Genomic DNA, 19,229 nt, shown 5'->3' with positions numbered 1-19,229 from the left:
TGCTAATTGGTGAGGTAATGCAGCTCTAGCTAGTGGTCTCTAAATTTAGATGCTTCAAACACTCTTTTGTTTTGTCCCCGCTAATATTAAAACAACATACCGTCCTTATTAAAAATTCCAAATGTCAGTTAAAATGCACACTTGCGTATGATCATATCATCATCATCATACCGTGATTGATAAACTTGAACATAGATAAAATTGTTAGTTTTATATAGTTTGTTATGTTTATCCTAAGTCTAGTTTGTGATAGATTTAGATGTTTGTGAATGACCTTCTCTAGGTGATCATGATGTATATCCATCATTCATTCCATTAAAATTTTCTTTTCTAATTACCAAAATTGTAACCAAGTTCTTACTCTTCGCTCTTATCAGAAACTGCTTGGTTATGTGATGACACCATTGTATCGCCTACAATAAATATCATTACCAATGACACTCCCACACCCAACCAGATTTTCTTAACAGACTCTTCTTCAATCTTATCTGGTTGAAGAAGTCGTGGCTCAAGCTCTCAATCATAAAGTCGCACACATGTTTGGGGTACCTTACAAGCTGCCTACAGTCATAACTCCATGGGACTCATGCAAAATCTATGTGACTCGTTATGACAACTTCAAAAGGGTACTTCTTCTATTTCTGACTGTGACAAAAAGATCAAGTCTTACTGTCACCAACTGGCAAACCATTGGACAACCTATTGCTGGAAGGAACGAGTCTCACTGGCTAGTTTCTTTATAGGCTTGGTGTCCCTTTTGTAACCCTTCTCTACCGCTCATTAGGATGCTCAACACCATGACATTTTTCACAAACATTCTTTCTTATTGTAAAGTCCATGAACTATTTATCCAGTTATTGCACGGTATGTCTCCTACTTTGTCGCTCAAACATGGGTCATCACTCGAGTGCCCATGGTCAAGGTCAACACTAACCTCACTATCAACTTTGCCAAATCAACACATATTACTATGTCACTGCTTGCCCAAATCCTATAACCTTTGCTCAATGTACTCCATCTAATGGTTCAAAATTGGCACATTCCTTTCATGCAACATGGCATGTCTCAACTACACCCGACCCCCTTAATTGGTATGCCGGCTCTGGGCCCACTTCACACATGACACCATCACTACTACTTGATCACCTAGAAAATCATGGGGATCGTACAAGACCTCCATAAGAGAAACGTTAATGCATATTTCATTTGTTTCCATCATACTTCATCCATATCAAAGACACGTAGTGTGGTGGATATATACAAGCATTACTCATACACAACGCTGCTTATCTTCAAAACTCAATGTCGAATTCTTTTTATGTGAGTGGTAATGGGAATGACTGGGAATTGGCCCAATAGTTGGTATATTTTTGAGAGCTTTGTCTTGCATTGCCACCCCTAACAGAAACTAACTACCCAAAACGATACTAACTTTGTCATAGTGTGCATCATTACATTTAAAGGTTTTGTACATTGTGGTTTGATATTTTTTTTGTTTTGTTTTAATTCCCCTTCATGGACCTAAATCTTCAGTTTGCTGAAGCCGTAGTTAGCAATAAAATCTAGAATTTTTATCAAACCGTCCGACTATAAAGATTTTAAGTCAAGATTCACTTGTTTTCATAAATAAAGTGACACAATAGTACACACAATAGCCATTTTAAGATTTTACATTCCACGATAATGGTAGTTTCAGAAAACTTCATTTCTTCTTGCCACCACCAATCTCGCCCTCTATGATCGCGTGTCTAGTCAAAACGATCTCTTTAACTAGATTCTTGTACAAAAAGGGCCTCACCGTGGCTCTCAAGAACTGACCCGGTGGAATCCTACTTTTCTTAATCTTCTTCATCCTCGGCCCATACCCGAGTTGCTTCCACTCGTCTTGGCTTATTTTGGCCCGGCCTCGCCTCATTTCCATGTCACCCTCATCACTCTCCTCTTCTTTCTTCTCCTTCATTCTCTGCTTCTGTTCCATCATTTGCGAGTGCTTATCGTATAACTTTGCTGTCATTTTCACACTTCTTCTTGCAATAACTTCCATTTCTTCGTTACTATTTACCGCCTTTTTAAACTCTTCTTCCCAATACTTCTCATCTTCTTCCATACCATCGTCGTCATCAGCATTATCATCATCGTCATCGTCGTCTTCTTGTTCTTCTACATCGTCAAGTTCTGCATCAATCACTATATCATCATCTTCATTATCATCATCATCTTCTTCTTCAATCCAATCCAAAACTTCAAGATTCGAACTACCACCATTATCATTCTCATCAGGAGCATCACAACCAAACTCCATATCGTCCAACTTAGCTTTCCACTCCTTAGTATAAGGATGAAGCAACTCAATCGGATGATGCCCGAGCAAAAACTCCAAACACTTCGACTTCTTTTCATCACTCGCTTTCTCAAACGCCTTAACCACATCATCCACAAACGCCTTCTGGTTCACCCTCAAAATCTTACACAACCCACCAAAATAAGTACACGTTTCCACCCCGCCATCGTCACTTTGCAACTGGCACAAAAAATCTTGCTCGGTTTCAGGGTCAAGCAAAGGCACCATTGACTTAAAAAAATTATCTTGAGGCTCAAACCGACACTGGTACACCGGTCTCTTCACATATATAATATCGGGTCTTGTCCATGCTGCACATTTAGTGATCAAAGACCGCGTCCTATTTCCAAGAATACCCATCAAATTCCACTTATCTAACCTCTGTTTTCCAGCTTCGACCACAACTTCACTAACTAAAGTCCACTGCTCCCACGGAAGATCCGAGATTCTCCATTACGGGTGGCGAACAAACACCCAAAAGTATCTAAATCCAACACTTTTATCCATCGAATCCAACCCCCTACCGAAATCTTGACTCATTTCAAACTGCTCAATCTTTTCCCACTCTTCTTGATCCCTAACTTCACCAATCAAAGTCACGTTTTCATCCAAAAACCGCCCACGAATAGGCTCTCCTAAAACCACCCCACGCCACGAATACGGGCCGAACTCACCGTACTTATACCAATCATAAGGATGCTTTAAATTCGGGTCATCTTTCTCCATAAACTGCACCATTCTATCATACCCTAACCCAATCATCTGCAACTCCTCTTCCGAAAAGTTATTCGGGTAATTCCCGTGCGGATTCTTGAGCCGGTAAAACAGGTTTTCGGCTAGCTTTTTGCTCTTTCGGCGAGCGTTTCGCTTCGCTTCCCGACGTAGCTCGGCATTCCCTTCTATACGGCCAGTGGAAGTGCCCCCTTCTTTCTTCTTGCTGCGGCCGGCATATGATCGAACACTTGGTCTGCATGATGGGTTTGTTGGTGAAAACAGTGATTTGATTGATGGGTATTTGGGGGTTTTGGGAGATGGGTGAATTGGGATTAGGGTTTTGTTAGGGGATAAGGTGTGAAGGTGTTGAAATTGGGGTTTAGGGTTTTAGAGATGGAAGAGTTTTGCTGAAACATTTTGGCTACCAGTGAAAGATGAGATAAGCTGGGCTACTTAAGTGAGAGTACATTACAATTTACAACAACATTTTTTCTTTTTCTTTTAAGGCAAATGCTACCCATGTTATATAATTCTACTCTTTGTTTAGATTTGGGACTTCCCATTAAGATGCAAGTGCCATTTGGTTTAAAAGATTTGTACAAAAGTTTGGAATATGAAAAATAAATGTGAATATATGAAAAGAATTAGGTATTACAAATACATAATAATATTATCATGTTTTGTTTAGAGTTTGGAATGTTGTTGTAGCGACGACAACAACAATAGTGGTGGCATGTAAGGCGATGGCGGTAAAAAAAGTTATGTACGAAAGATGCGCTGATAGCTGTGGTAAGTGTGACTATGGTAGAGGTAATGATAACGATAAAGTAGAAGATTTCAGTGACATGATTTTAATTATTTAAGTATTGTATAAATTAGAAGAAATGTTGAATTGATTTATCTTGAAGAAATTTGAGAGGGTTTATCTCAATTTTAATTCTATTAATTCTCCGACTTATCACATTAGTATTTGATTTTAGATTCTAAGCATAATATATTTTATGAATCAAATATATTTATATTTTGATAGACTTAATTCCCCCTTAATTCATTTGTATAATTAGGATGACTTCCCTAGAACTCATTTAATTAAAAGGATCAAATTTACCTTCCAAAAGCAACAAACCTAACATTATCATCATGTGAATCATATACATTATCATTGGAGGTGTGCAAATTATGGTCCGGTTCGGTTATTACTCATAACCATAACCATTAGCTCATGTTATGTGATTTCCTTAACTATAACCAAATTTCAGTTTCGGTTAATCGCTATGAAGTTCGATATGCTTCGGTTAACTAAACAAGTCAAGTTTGAACTAAATGAGCATGAAGATAGAAACAATGACACAAGCAGAGAATTAAGTGAATGTTAATATATACATATTCTAAAGGTTTTCCGTTACAACATTGACACGTATATATTTATCTCCACGTAAGCATGTCTAGTTTTTTCCGATTCATTTAATATTTGGTTACGAGACTCCGTAAACCATGTCCCTAACCGATAATCGGTTACGAGACTCCGTTAACCATGTCCCTAACCGATAATCGGTTAATAAAGTAACCTTAACTTCAGTTAATCTTAGTCATCTATAATTTGGTTCGATAATCAATTAATCTCCATCAACAGTTAAGGAGGTTTCTTCACCCTATCAAAATCAGATACATTATTAATTTCAAACCAACATCAGAATTTTGACAAGACAAATTTCTTTATTTATTTACAACTCTCAAAAGAACACAGAATATAATATATGTTTTAAACTTGTATAATAAAAACTTTATGAAGCTCCCCCAAATAATAATCAAATCACCTTCTTTTGACATTTGATTTTTGATCGTTTCATCTCGTCTTTATGTTGATATTATTATGTTTTCAAGCAATCTAGTTTACAAATTCTAAAACAAAACATGTCTCGAAGACGCCACTTGACAGATCTCGGAACCATAGCCAACCTGGACATATCCGACCTGGGTGCCGGTAAAGAAGGCTGGCTCGACAACCCCAATCTCATTTGCGCACTCGACACTGACTCGCTCGCAATCGCCAACCGTTACTTCCTCCTGGTTCTCGAGTGGTCTCACGCTTCTGCTCCTGCTAATTTCCGGGTCAAGATCCGACCCAATTTATCCCCAATTGAGGCGGAGTACGTGTCTGCACTTGAGTGGCTGGTGTTTGATGATATACGGGTCATTGCTGTTGGAACGTCTTGTGGGTATTTGTTGATTTACTCACTTGCTGGTGATCTTATTCATAAACAGGTAATTAATGGGGTTTACTGATTATTATTATTATTATTATTATTATTATTATTATTATGTGTTTTTGCAAAATTGATTATTTTGATTTTGACCCATAGATAGTTAGGATTGTACCTGGGTTTTAAGTATTTGTAATAATTTGATCAGAATATTGCAACTTTATGTTGAAATAATTATGATATGTTCAAGGGTGTGTTACTGATGTTTAAAAAGTTTTGGACTTTGGAGTGTTGGTTGAAGAAGGGATTTCGGTTGTGTAATGATAAGTGTGACAATGGCGTATAATTGTAAAAGAGAAGCTGATTATGTATTTAGAAATGGATGGTATAAGTTGGTGATTGCATTAGAAATTTAGAAGGAATAATAATAACATTGTTATCATCATCATCATCATCATCATCATCATCATCATCATCCCAAAAGTGAAGTAAAGAAATATTGTAAATTGAAAAATATATTAGGATGATACGCGTGTAGACACAAACATCATTGTCCCTAAAATAAAGTAAAAAAGTTTAGAAAATAGAAAACTTTAAATGGTGAAATGGGCTAGCAAGTACTCATATGACTTTATCTTGAGTTATACTTCTCACAAGTAATTTCTTGATTGTTAAAGAGGTAGGTCCCTGCAAAGCCCAGTTGGACCCGCAAGACTCACCTTGAAGAGGTACGTCTGCGTAAAGACCAACTGGATCCGCAGGACCCACCATGCTCAAGACCTTACACGCAGTAAGCCAGCTGTCCCCGCAGGAAAGCCTCCCTTGGTACAGTACCATGCCTGTTCCCGCAGCTGTGGGTACAAGCCAAGAAGGAAGGCTACCCGCACTAACAGTAAGGCTACACGCATAAGGCACTAACTCTTATATACTTCAGCAATGTCACATGAAGAAAGAATGAGCAGGGCGGGAATATTCCCGCCCAAAAGAGCCAGTCCGTACGCTTCTAGAAGATCTTTTGTACTATACCTACCAAGGTATGGACAAAATAGACAAGATCTGACAAAAGCAACCCATGAACCAATCACAGGGTGACAGCTCACTGACAATAGTACGAGGAGGAGCACGCTCCAGTACAAAATGTCACTATCAGCCGCTGCATACCCACCAACTCCCATCGTGGCACGAACTTAGCCCATAGTTGGTGGAAAAGGAATATTATATACAGCTGGCCGTACCTGCTTGGAAACCTACCTTCGGCTATAAATACTCCAACACCTTGGAACGGTATCATCATCATCTCTCTAGCTATTTCTCTCTATATACATTTATATTCAGAGCAACCTATTCTGATTCTCACGCCGGAGGGTGGTCACAAGGAGGAACCCCCCCCCCCTTCTCAGTGACGAGCTTACGGTGTCTGTTTTGCAGGTTGAGAAGAATAACCATCTTTGCCGGACCTAACCCTCGTGGGAAACATCTACTTAACCCTAAGATTATCCTTAATCTATCGGGGTCACTTAGTGTTTCTTCATTGGCGCCATCCGTGCATTAAGCTAGAACTTAATCTTCCTTTTTCTCAGTTTTTTCAAACTTCTGGAAAGATGGTTAAGGTTACTCCGATGCCAAAGCCACCGGGTAACCAAGAAACTCCGGTAACCACAACCCCAGCTACTGGGGGAACACCGGTGAATACACGATTATTACGAACACTACCCCGGTTACCCAAGCCGGGGCAAGTGCAGTAAACAATCCTCTCCTGGGATTCATTGATACCCAGTTGGAGAAACAACAGACGAGACTTCCCCGACAAACACTAGAACAAGTTAAATCTTTGGCGGAAGCGCGTCAGAAAGAATCCCAAGCCGAGTTAGACGAACGTTTACGTTCACTCCAACAGGCCAATGACAAATTCGGAAGCACTCGACAACAGCTCAACATGAGCAATGATTGCGAGTATGCGGACGATGAAGATTGGGAAGAATCTGACAGTGACGCAAACCCACGTCATAAGGCGAAAGGGAAGCGTAAAGAAGCAGACTTCCACTCGAGAAGAAATTTCGAAGAAACTTTCGAACCAAAGAACACGGGGGGAAACCCACGTAACTTCTCAAAAACTTTCAGACCAACTGTTGCAAATGCGGGAACGTTCAAATTTGCAAGGGACATTGCGGAAGCAATCGCTCCAAAGAGTGCCAAACATATGTCCTACATAGGCACTTACGATGGCATATCTGACCCGGACGATCACATGAACAGATTTATAGCGGGGGGCAACCGTCAGTAATTGGACGGAACCCACATGGTGTTACATGTTCCAAATGACGCTCGTCGGGGCAGCCAGAGCGTGGTTTGATCGCCTACCGGTCCACCACATCTATGATTGGGCAGACTTCCAGCACAAGTTCAGCCAACACTTCAGTCAACAAAGAAAATATACTGAAGAGCAATGGACGATCCTCAACTGCATCCGAGAGGAAGACGAATCTTTGCTAGACTTCATCACTCGCTTCAACTCAAAGAAGCTAAGTCTGGGCACTATTAGCGAAGATCTTGTTCGCGCCGCTTTCATCCAGGGCGCTGAGTACCCAGAGCTCATCCGCACGTTGACAGGTAAAGACGGCATGCCATCCACGTGGGATGCCATCATGACGGCAGCTAAACGCTTTGCCGAAACAGAGAAGCAACTGGGTAGAAATCTTCCCCAGAGCACAAACCTCTACACTCAGAGAACAAGAGAGAATAACGTCTGTACCGCTCGACATAACAAAAAGAGGAAGCTTGGTATTTGGCAGTCAAGGGTAAACTTTGACACCTCATCCAACTCTCGCCCTCTTTTAGGCGGAAGGGACAACATGCAGTCGTCGAACCGGAATCCCAGATGGACGCCACTCACCAAAAGCGTCACCGAGATATTTGCCACCGAGAAACTCCCATGGCCAAAGGCTCCAATAATCCGACAGCGCCATAACGCTGATCAGAGCAAATCCTGTGACTTCCACGGGACAAAAGGCCACACCACGGAGGAATGCACATCCTTGAAGGATGTCGTCGAAACATTCGTCAGAGATGGGAAACTCACACACCTCGTGGTGTCAATCAAGAACGGAGGGAGGAAAGACAATCGGTACAAGGGCAATGGAAGGAAGCCCGTCGACATCAGCATTCACATGGTTCACGGCAACATCAGAGAAAAGAAACGACGAACAACAGAGCCAAGTGCGTGGAAGGAAGCAGAAGTGCGCTTCCCGCGTGTGCCAGGAGGACCCAACAAAGAAGGCCCCATAGTCGTCAAAAGCCAGCTGGGGCACTACATCACCTCCCGCACCCTTGCTGATAATGGCGCTTCGTCAACGGTCATGTATAGGCAGTTCTTCGACAAGCTAGACGACGAATACAAAGAACGCCTATAAACAGTTTACGCCTCGATGGAAGGGTTTGACGGCAGCACAAACACCCCCTTGGGAATCCTATCTTTCCCCGTCACTCTCACGGACGGGAAGTACTCCCGCACAGAAGACGTGGACTTCGTTGTAATGAGGAAGCCACACCACACATACGACATTCTCTTCGGGAGAGATGGGATGGCAAGATTTAATGCCGTGGTGTCTTCGGTCCATGGTATGATGGGATGGCCAACAGATGAGGGCGTCGCTATGATCACGGGCATTCCCCAGGTATGCATCGCATCTGTCTCATCTAAACCCAAACCAAAAATGGCTAAACCAACAACCTCTGAGCCAGAAGAATGGGCCTTCAATGGCAAATACCCTGACCAGGCTGTTACCATTGGCCCAACGATCACTAACCCCACACGCACCTTACTCAAACGCTTGTTGCAAAAAAATGCCGACATCTTCGCATGGACACCAGCTGACATGACTGGTGTACCTCGAAGTAAGGCTGAGCATAAGCTCAAGTGTGACCCGACGTTTGCGCCGGTCATACAAAAGCGTCGCGTAATGGGTGCGGAGCAGGCTAACGCGTGTAGAACCCAAATCAAGGAACTCCTTGACGCAGGCATCGTACGCGTTAGTAAATATCAAACATGGGTTGCAAATCCCGTCATGGTACCAAAATCCAACAAACAATGGCGCATGTGCATAGATTTTAAAGACCTAAACAAAGCATGCCCCAAGGATTGTTTCCCGTTACCCGAAATTAACCTTAAGGTAGATTCATTAGCACCGTTTCGCCTTAAATGCTTCCTTGATGCATATAAAGGGTACCATCAAATCCACATGGCTGTTGACGATCAGGATAAAACCGCATTTCGGACGCCCGATGGCACATTTTGTTACCAAATGATGCCATTCGGACTAAAGAATGCCGGATCCACATACCAACGCCTGATGGACAAAGAGTTTCATGCCCAAATCGGGAGGAACTTGGAAGTTTACATGGATGACTTGGTCATCAAAAGCCTCGAGCCAGAGGCGATGTTGAAAGACATCGAAGAAACTTTCAACACGCTCAGAAAGATAAACATGAAGCTCAACCCGAGCAAGTGTTCCTTTGGGATGGAAGATGGGAAGTTCTTAGGAGTCATCGTTACCAAAGATGGCTTCAGAGCGAACCCTGAAAAGGTTGAAGCCATTATGAAAATGGAATCACCAACTACCATCAAACAGGCTCAGACACTGAATGGACGACTAGTCGCACTTAACCGCTTTTTGGCAAACCATGCGGATAGGTCGTTCCTATTCGTGTTAACATTGAGAAATTGTTTGAAGAAAACGCACTTCCGCTGGACACCAGAAGCGGAAGCAGCTTTTCAAGAGATTCGGTCACGCTTGATCGAACTCCCAACACTCACAGCACCAGAAGTGGAGGAGGAATTAATTCTCTACCTCTCTACCACAGACAGAGCAACTGGGGCAGTCTTACTAGTAGAACGAAAGGGCATCCAGATGCCCATCTACTATGTAAGCCGCGTCTTAACAGACGTGGAAACCCGGTACTCCACCCTGGAAAAATTAGTCTTAGCGCTTGTACAGGCTTCACGCAGGCTAAGACGATATTTCCAAGGCCACCCAATCACCATTTTCACCAACTTCAAACTTGCAAACGTCCTAGGCAAACCCGAGTTGTCAGGGCGCCTAGCCAAATGGGCAATTGAGTTGGGAGAATACGCGATAAAGTACAAGCCAAGACCAGCCATAAAAGGCCAGGTCTTGGCCGACTTTATTGTAGAAGTTCCCGCTTCGCGGGAAAAAGAGTGCCAGGAAGAGGCTCAACCCTCTCCAGCACAAGACATTAACGATGTCTGGCGACTCTATACTGATGGAGCAGCCAACAACGAATGTTCAGGCGCTGGGTTGAAACTAACTAACCCATCAGGCCAAGAATACACTTACGCTATTCGGTTGGATTTCCCAAGTACGAATAACGAAGCGGAATACGAAGCATTCTTGGCCGGATTAAGAATTGCGCGTAAGATGTGGGTGAAAAACTTGGAAGCCCACGTGGATTCCATGCTAGTAGCCAACCAGATAAACGGGACGTACACGGCCGTGAACGACACAATGGCCCTGTACCTCGCGCAAGCAAAAACCCTTATGCGTGATTTCAACGATTGCAAAGTTGTACACATCAAGCGAAGCGAAAACAAATCTGCGGATGCGCTAAGCAAGCTTGCATCGTTAGCCTTCACCCACTTGGGAAAGGACATTCGCATTGAACTTCTCGGAGCACCATCAGTCCCGCACAAGGAAATTTGTGTCATCCAAACCGGCACGGAAACATGGATGACGCCAATCATAAATTACCTTGCGACGGGTGTACTACCAGAGTCAAAGACACAGGCAAGAAAGATACGCTGTAAATCACTGAACTATCAACTTGTTGATGACATACTTTACAGGCGTAATTTTCTTGGCCCACTCCTCAGATGCGTTGACGACCAAGATTCCGACTACCTCCTAAGGGAAGTACACGAAGGCATCTGTGGAGTACACGCAGGTCCACGCGCAGTTGTAGCTAAGCTAAACAACGCGGGATACTTTTGGCCGGGGATGCACACGGATGCGCTGGCCTACATCAGAAAATGCAGGTCCTGCCAGCTCTACGTACCCAACACGCATCGCCCGAAGAACGAACTTGTTCCAGTCACTTCTTCATGGCCATTCCAGAAGTGGGCCATCGATGTTACAGGCCCATTTCCCACAGCAGCAGGGAACGTTCAGTTCCTAGTGGTAGCCATCGACTACTTCACCAAGTGGATAGAAGCAAAACCCCAATCCCAAACAACCGCAAAACATATCAAATAATTTATTTGGGAATTTATTATTTGTCGTTTTGGACTTCCACAGAATTTGGTGAGCGATAACGGCACCAACTTTGCTGACCAGAAGCTACAAAAGTGGCTGAAAGAGCTTCAAATCACCCACACCTTTACCTCAGTGGCACACCCGTAGGGTAATGGTGAGGTGGAAAGAGCAAATAAGAGCATCGTCGACGGCATAAAGAAAAGACTCTTGGAGCATAGATCCGGCTGGGTGGACGAAGTTCCACATGTCCTTTGGGCAAACAGAACGCTGAAAAAAGCAAGCACGGGCGAAACCCCGTTCAGCCTCACCTATGGCACTGAAGCCATGGTTCCAATCGAGATTGGTCTACCCTCACCAAGAGTCATAACTCAACCAGAAGACAATGATGCGGAAATACGGTTAGACCTTATGCTAACCGAAGAGCGCAGAGACTTAGCCGCAGCGCGTGAAGAGAACTACAAGCGACAAATGCAAAAGTACTACAACACGCGGGTGAAACTCTGCAACTTCAATGTTGGAGACTACATACTGCGTAACAACGAGGCTTCGAACCAGGAGCGCCCAGGAAAGCTGGCCCCGGTCTGGTAAGGGCCATACATTATTAAAGAAGTTCTGGGAAAGGGCGCATACCGGCTCGAAAGGCTCGATGGCACCCCCATCCCAAGAACATGGAATGGAGCTTAATTACGCAGATGCTACATGTAGATCAATTCCAAACTTGTAACGAACAGGCCTAGAGCCACTTCTAATGGAAATGATTCTCCTTATCACATTGATGTTGATAGCCTTACCTTTATACTTATGAACTGACCACACTGATATGCCGGTATTCACCGCATAAATAAGTGAGGGAGGAAGTAAGTCGTTGTGTGTGGAAAGCGGCACAACCCGCATAAACACAAAAACAGTAAAAATTTCTAAGGGGAAGATGAGAAAAACCTTCACGCAGGTCAGATATAGATGAAGTTTGGTCATCCTACTAAGTGAAAGTGACGGTCCTACCCGCACAATCATGATAGAGGAAACAGAGCATTAACCTATTATCTGACACGCGTCGAAAGGTTAACTTATTCAAAACACTTGGAAAATTGCTAAGTTAAACTAAAATATGCATGAGCAAATCATATAATGTTTACAAGGCAAGGCATTAACAAAACATTTATATTCACGATAAAAGCTGTTCAAACATTACAAAATGGCTAAGGTATCTACCCGCCTACAAAAAGTACAAATCTATCCTAACGGCTTGGAGGAATCAAGATTCAGGCTGCGGGACCACTCCCTCCAAACCCACTTGAACCCGCACCATCAGTTGGCTGCGGCTGTTCAAGGAAAGCTTTGATAACAGTCATCAGCAGCAGCAACTTCATTAACCTTCTCCACAACCGGATGAGAGAAAGCAGCATACTGGTTCACAGCTTGGTCATAGGCAACTTCAGTGTCAACATCGTGTAGAGGAAATTTGGAAGGCGGGATGCCTTTCTCTGCAAATCCTAGACCAAGTAAGAAACCAGCTTTCTCTCCATCCTTATGAGAAGCGTTGAGGGCTGTACTCATGGCATCATCATAGGATGTGTTCGCGAAAATCCGATGCACAACCTACAAAAAAAAACTTTTCTAAGTATAAAAAGCAAAAAGAGCAAAAAGCAAAGAATAATGGAGCTATGCGTACCTGCGGCAACGCTTCTCGTAGAAGCCAATCCTTATTGGACAGAGCCTCTTGAAGAGTAGCGTGAGCTTGATCGCGTGCGCGTTCGGCCTCATTCTTGTTTAAGTTGGCAAGCAACACTTCCTTGGCAGCAGCCTCCTCAACGCTTTTAAGCTTGCGCTCAGTGCGATCAAGCACACCCTTCTGATCCAAGAGCTCCCGTAGCTTCTTGGCGTCCTCCAAAGCCAAAGCCTCATGAGCCTGCTGAAGCTTCTCCAGTTTAGCCTTCAGTTCTTCATTTTCAGCGCGTAGAGGCTCAGCAACAGCTTCAGCTTTGGTGGCCCTTTCGGTCGCATTACGCGCAGTTTCCTTGGCCAACCTAAGCTGTTCGTTAACAGCTTGAGTAGCCTTGGAACGGGCCTCATGCCTAGCTTGCATTTCGGCCTCAAGATCCTTAAAGGCCTTCTCTTTCTCAGTAGCGGTGGCGGCAAGCTTCTTGTTCTCCTCTCTCAGCGATCGCACCTGAGCCCCCTCCAAGCTACGCACAGTCCTTAACTTATCGTTTTCACGACAAAGTAATTCGACACGCGGCTGCATCCGGGCAAGTAGAATTCGGAGCTCGGTGGACAACCTGCCTTCCTGGTAGCTAACCATTGCCTCCCCCAATGCACCACTTGGAGCGGCATCCGCGTCCAGTCGACGCAGTCGGCGGCCGTCCTGAGAGTTGTTCCTCGGCGGATATTCCACCTTGGAGCATAAACCTCATTGGAATCCGAAACTGCAACAACAAAAAAGCAATCAAGAAAAAATGACTAAGGATGGAAAACAGGCCAAAGTAAACCCTCGCACCTGTAGGGTCGATAACAGGCCGATAGCCGCTAAACCCATCACCCGAACCTAAAGGATATCCATCCAAGAGGTCAAGGAGATGGGAAGGAGGCAAAGATCGGACCCCCTCATCAACAGAGGTAAGTCTAGAGGTCCCAACTCTAAACATACCTGAAGAACCGGCCAAGGACGAAGTAGTCGTTGGCGCCGAATGTGACACCGTAGAAGCCACAGAAGTAGAGACCATCGGAGATGAACTCATTTGAGATGAACTCATAACCGTGGCAGCCGTTGCAGATGAGCTCATGGGAAAAGTCACCGCCGGTCCGGTGAATGACGTGGTGAATATGGCACTGACGGCTGGCGAAGTCGAACTGCTCATCGCAGCAACGAAAGTGGACGCCATCGTCGGCACAGCAGCCATGACAGACGACGTCATAACCGGAACAGTTGCTTTAACAGTATAAGCAACTGAACCAGTACCAGAAACAGGCGCAGCCGCCTGGGTCATCGCCTCGGATAGGTTGACCAAACCTATCGTCGTGGGTCCTGAACTAGCTCCTCCCGCACCACTTTCTTCAAAAGCAGATAAGTCCACTCCTGCATAAAGAAAAACCAAAGATGTCAAAAACAAAGGCGGAAGGAAATGCGGAAAAGGTACAAAAAAAGTACACTTACTGGTTTTCTTGATCTTGAAAGCCCTGACAGGCGGAGATGGACCCGATGAAACTGGCCTCTTCACGCCAGTTACCTTCGCAACGCTTGGCGGCTCGGAAGTGACAGTCGTCTCAACCTCTGAGACAATGGTCTCGTCACCACCACCAAGGTTCCCCCCCGCCTCCTCACTTTCGTTTTGCCCTTCACGCCAGTCGCCTTCTTTTTCCTCACAATAAAAGGCCCATCTGCGGATCCCTCATCAGAAGATGACAAGATCAGAGGAATTCCAGCAGAAGTTTGAGCATGAAGAGGACGAGGATTAAAGAACTCCTTACCTGGCCGAGTGGCGCTTAAAATCTCGTGGCCTGGCGGGTAGACCTCTACGAATCTATCCGCAGTCTTCTCCAAAATGGGCAACTCGTTCTCATCAAGATCACGAGTACCCAACCGCGCGGGACCACCAGTCTCCCGCGGGTGCAAGAGCGACTGTAAGTCGTTCCCCTCTGAAATAAAAATGATAACAATGTTAGAAGGAAATCCTAAACCAACACAAAAGACGGAGCATACCATAAGGAATATAGTTCAAACCGTATTCAAGAACGATGGGTATTTGCGGCGTCCCAGACCCGGCATCCTTCCACACGCGACTCATCCCAAGCATGACCATCCCAGACTCCGCGAAGCGATATATAGGAGTCTGAATCTGGGAAATCTTGGTAAACCACTCCGTCTCCTGGTAATTGGAAGCCGGAAGGTTAGGGAGTGCCCTCCCATTCTTGAACGTCATCGCAATGGGAACAACGCGAGCAGAAATGTAGAAAAACTCACGTTTCCAAGAGCGGAGACTACGCTCGGTAGTGCAGATCTTCAAACCCTTGATCCGAGTGACAAGGGTATACCAACCCTGGACGCACCTCCAGGTATAGAAGGTCATCAGGCGGTCGACTCGAGGCTCGATACCCAAAATACGGCACCCATTCGAAATGGCGAACTTTAGCAATTGCCATTGGGTGCACCTCTGTCAGATGAACACCGTGTTTCTCCAAAACACGGTATACGAGCTTCGTTAATGGGAATCTTAGATTCCCATATAGAAAGAACGAAGCGTAAACCCCTATCTTGCCCTTAGGGGCGTCGTATACCGTCTGGTCGGCCTCTGGGAACTCTGGCTCATAGGGCTCCAGCAAGAACTTCTTGACGATGTAATGGTATACATCGACAGAAAGAGTACACTGACACTCGCTAGCAGTACTCTTATCGTCCTTATCGGACGTGGACGTAGGGTTCTCGGGGTAAACGTCGGACTCCTCGACGTTAACCTCTGGGTCATGAGAAGAAGACATTTTTTTTAATGTTGAGGAAAGAAAGCGGTTTCAGAAGAATGCTCGCCGGAAAAGATGAGTATTCGCTGGAAATCGCTTAAAAGGAAAAGGAGAGTGAAGTGAAGATAATGGATGAAATACATCCTCTCCCCCTTATATACTCATCGCAATGAATGCGATGAATTTAATGCGGATGAGAGAGAAAGCGCAGGCGCAATGACACGGCGACACGTATGGATAAAGCAAGCTGGCAACAAGTGTCGGAATGGCGCGTGTCATGAAACTCGCGCCCACGCGCCTGAAAAAGCGCCATGATTGACCACATGCTGTCACGTCGTCATAACTTCCTGCACATCCTGAAACCGTCAGAAGACGCCAACGTCCCTTCAACCGTTTGGACTGTCCTTATCCTTTCACCAACTCTCCGAATTTCAAAAAGATTCAAAAAGATTCAAAAATAAGAGGGAATATACCCCCTTACCTTGGAAAGCAAGAAACCATAAGACAAGTGCGGGTACAGTGTCAAGGCGAAACCCTTCACGTACTTAGCACTTGCAGGGAATTGAAACCAAGAAGATCGATCTTATGGGCCATGCTTGCGGAAAGAGAAATAACACCCCCGCATGGCGGGAACGTTGAGAACTAGATTGTTTGAAGTTTCGAAGTGGAATTGGTTGTTTAACATAACTGATCACTATGTCTAAAACTACCAAAACCTCGTGGAGAATCTACACAAATGAAACTCAACGCTCCCGACTTGCGAAGAGGTTACACACCTACCCGCATCATACCCAAAGATCAGGCAGAAAAGTCGGGAATTTTCTGCAAGTGACATTAGGAAAACTGCGGGAAGAATCCCCACGGAGAACCTTAAAAAACGAAAACCTCTCTTTAAAACCCCTTGCTTAAAGTCCAAAAGTTCCCCTCACTTATTAACAATTCATGAGAAGAACAATGGACTGGGGGGGACTTGAAGAGGTAGGTCCCCGCAAAGCCCAGTTGGACCCGCAAGACTCACCTTGAAGAGGTACGTCTGCGCAAAGACCAACTGGATCCGCAGGACCCACCATGCTCAGAGAGATGAAGACCTTACACGCAGTAAGCCAGCTGTCCCCGCAGGAAAGCCTCCCTTGGTACAGTACCCTGCCTGTTCCCGCAGCTGTGGGTACAAGCCAAGAAGTAAGGCTACCCGCACTAACAGTAAGGCTACAAGCATAAGGCACTAACTCTTATATACTTCAGCAATGTCACCTGAAGAAGGAATGAGCAGGGCGGGAATATTCCCGCCCAAAAGAGCCAGTCCGTACGCTTCTAGAAGATCTTTTGTACTATACCTACCAAGGTATGGACAAAATAGACAAGATCTGACAAAAGCAACCCATGAACCAATCATAGGGTGACAGCTCACTGACAATAGTACGAGAAGGAGCACGCTCTAGTACAAAATGTCACTATCAGCCGCTGCCTACCCACCAACTCCCATCGTGGCACGAACGTAGCCCATAGTCGGTGGAAAAGGAATATTATATACAGCTGGTCGTACCTGCTTGGAAACCTACCTTCGGCTATAAATACTCCAACACCTTGGAACGGTATCATCATCTTCTCTCTAGCTATTTCTCTCTATATACATTTATATTCAGAGCAACCTAGTCTGATTCTCACGCCGGAGGGTGGTCACAAGGAGGAACCCCCCCCCCCCCCTTCTCAGTGACGAGCTTACGGTGTCTTTTTTGCAGGTTGAGAAGAATAACCATCTTTGCCGGACCTAACCCTCGTGGGAAACATCTACTTAACCCTAAGATTATCCTTAATCTATCGGGGTCACTTAGTGTTTCTTCAATTGTGGTACGAAACTCATTTATTTGTCATGTAGTTATTTGTTGTATACACTTCAGATTCTAATTTCAATTTTTTCTTGATTGCAGATTGTATATCCTGGAAAGATACTAAGATTAAGAGTACGTGGGACCAAGCGCGACACCACAGAAGACACATCATCATCTGAGGAAGTGTGCGTCGTTATACCAGGCATAATTGCTCGTTTTGATGGATCTGACATTCAGGTATATAATTTTCTGATTGCAATGTCTTTCAAAACTTGTTTAAATTTTTAATAATAATAATAATAATCAGGCAAACATAATTCTGGTGTGCAGAGGGTACTGCAGAAATGGTATCAAGAAACTCAAAACCGGTTTTGGAATCAATCGTCAACCGATAAAGGCTCAGAAGAATATGAAACTTCGTCATCCCTTATTCCTTATCAATGTTGGAACGTTAATAAATACGGTTCATGTGTCGATGCTGCCGTTACTGGCATCATGCCACCACCTCTTCTGGAACTGCAGGTACAGGGGTAGTTTTGGCATTTTACTAAAGTTTGGGGGTAGTGAAGTAATTATACTAAGGTAGTATTCTGGTATTTGAATTCAGCTGCTTTTATTGTTGAGCAGTCAAGTGATCGGTATTATTGTGCGGTTACCATTGGAGCCGATGCTGCAATTTCAGCATTCAGGTTGTTATTATACACCTTTTTTTAATATTAATTGTTGCATAATATTAATTTTTTATTTTTTGTTTTTTATAGGCTTTCTGAAGACCGTAGCAGGTCTTTTGTCGGAGCGATTTTATCAAAGGTTGTACCTGCGACATTTTCAACAATAGCTTCTTTCTCTAAACTGGTTTGGAGGACCCAACAACCGACTAAAAAGCCTGAACCAAAACCGCAACCATTTGCTCGAGGTTAGTTTATTTGAGATTTGAAAATTAATAATAATAATAATAAATTTATAATTACATTAATTTTGCAGCTTTACCCCTTACGTGTTTGAAAGATCACCCGAGAAAGGGGAAGAAGCTAACTTTATCACCTAGTGGGACGTTGGCGGCAATAACTGATTCACTAGGTCGGATTATGTTATTGGACACTCGTGCACTTGTAGTTGTACGGTTATGGAAGGTATATTGCAACATTCATAAACACACACGTCACATTTTTACTTGTTAATTCATATTATTATAATTATTATTGTCATTGTTAATAATATTATCATCTGAAACCAAAAACTTCAGGGATATCGGGATGCTAGCTGTCTTTTTGTTGAAAGGCTTGTAAATAAAGATTCTCGTGAACGTGTGAAGAATGATTACAGCTTATGTCTCGCCATTCACGCCCCTCGAAAGCATATATCCAATATCTTTTTTCCCTCTAAAATCCAACCACCTTAACACCTTGTTTTCTCAACC

At 44.0% G+C, this 19,229-nt stretch overlaps 1 protein-coding gene and 1 pseudogene across 1 annotated transcript; one reads left to right on the top strand and one right to left on the bottom strand.

Moving 5' to 3' along the window:
* Positions 1 to 1,617: 1,617 nt before the first annotated feature.
* On the bottom strand, positions 1,618 to 3,513 carry LOC143583576 (uncharacterized; annotated as a pseudogene).
* Positions 3,514 to 4,929: 1,416 nt separating this feature from the next.
* On the top strand, positions 4,930 to 19,211 carry LOC143583583 (uncharacterized). Its single transcript, XM_077065858.1, has 7 exons — positions 4,930 to 5,320; positions 17,909 to 18,046; positions 18,140 to 18,331; positions 18,437 to 18,498; positions 18,571 to 18,725; positions 18,794 to 18,942; positions 19,056 to 19,211. Exons 1-7 carry the CDS (start codon positions 4,970 to 4,972, stop codon positions 19,209 to 19,211), a joined length of 1,203 nt encoding a protein of 400 aa, XP_076921973.1. The 5' UTR covers positions 4,930 to 4,969.
* The last annotated feature ends 18 nt before the right edge of the window (positions 19,212 to 19,229 follow it).

The sequence above is a fragment of the Bidens hawaiensis genome, unplaced genomic scaffold, assembly GCF_021521415.1.
Source record: "Bidens hawaiensis isolate Kalapana, Puna unplaced genomic scaffold, B.hawaiensis_p1.1 tig00032459_1, whole genome shotgun sequence".
Classification (NCBI taxonomy): Eukaryota; Viridiplantae; Streptophyta; class Magnoliopsida; order Asterales; family Asteraceae; genus Bidens; species Bidens hawaiensis.
Note: the sequence above shows the minus strand (reverse complement) of the source record. Positions and strands in the feature narration are given on the sequence as shown.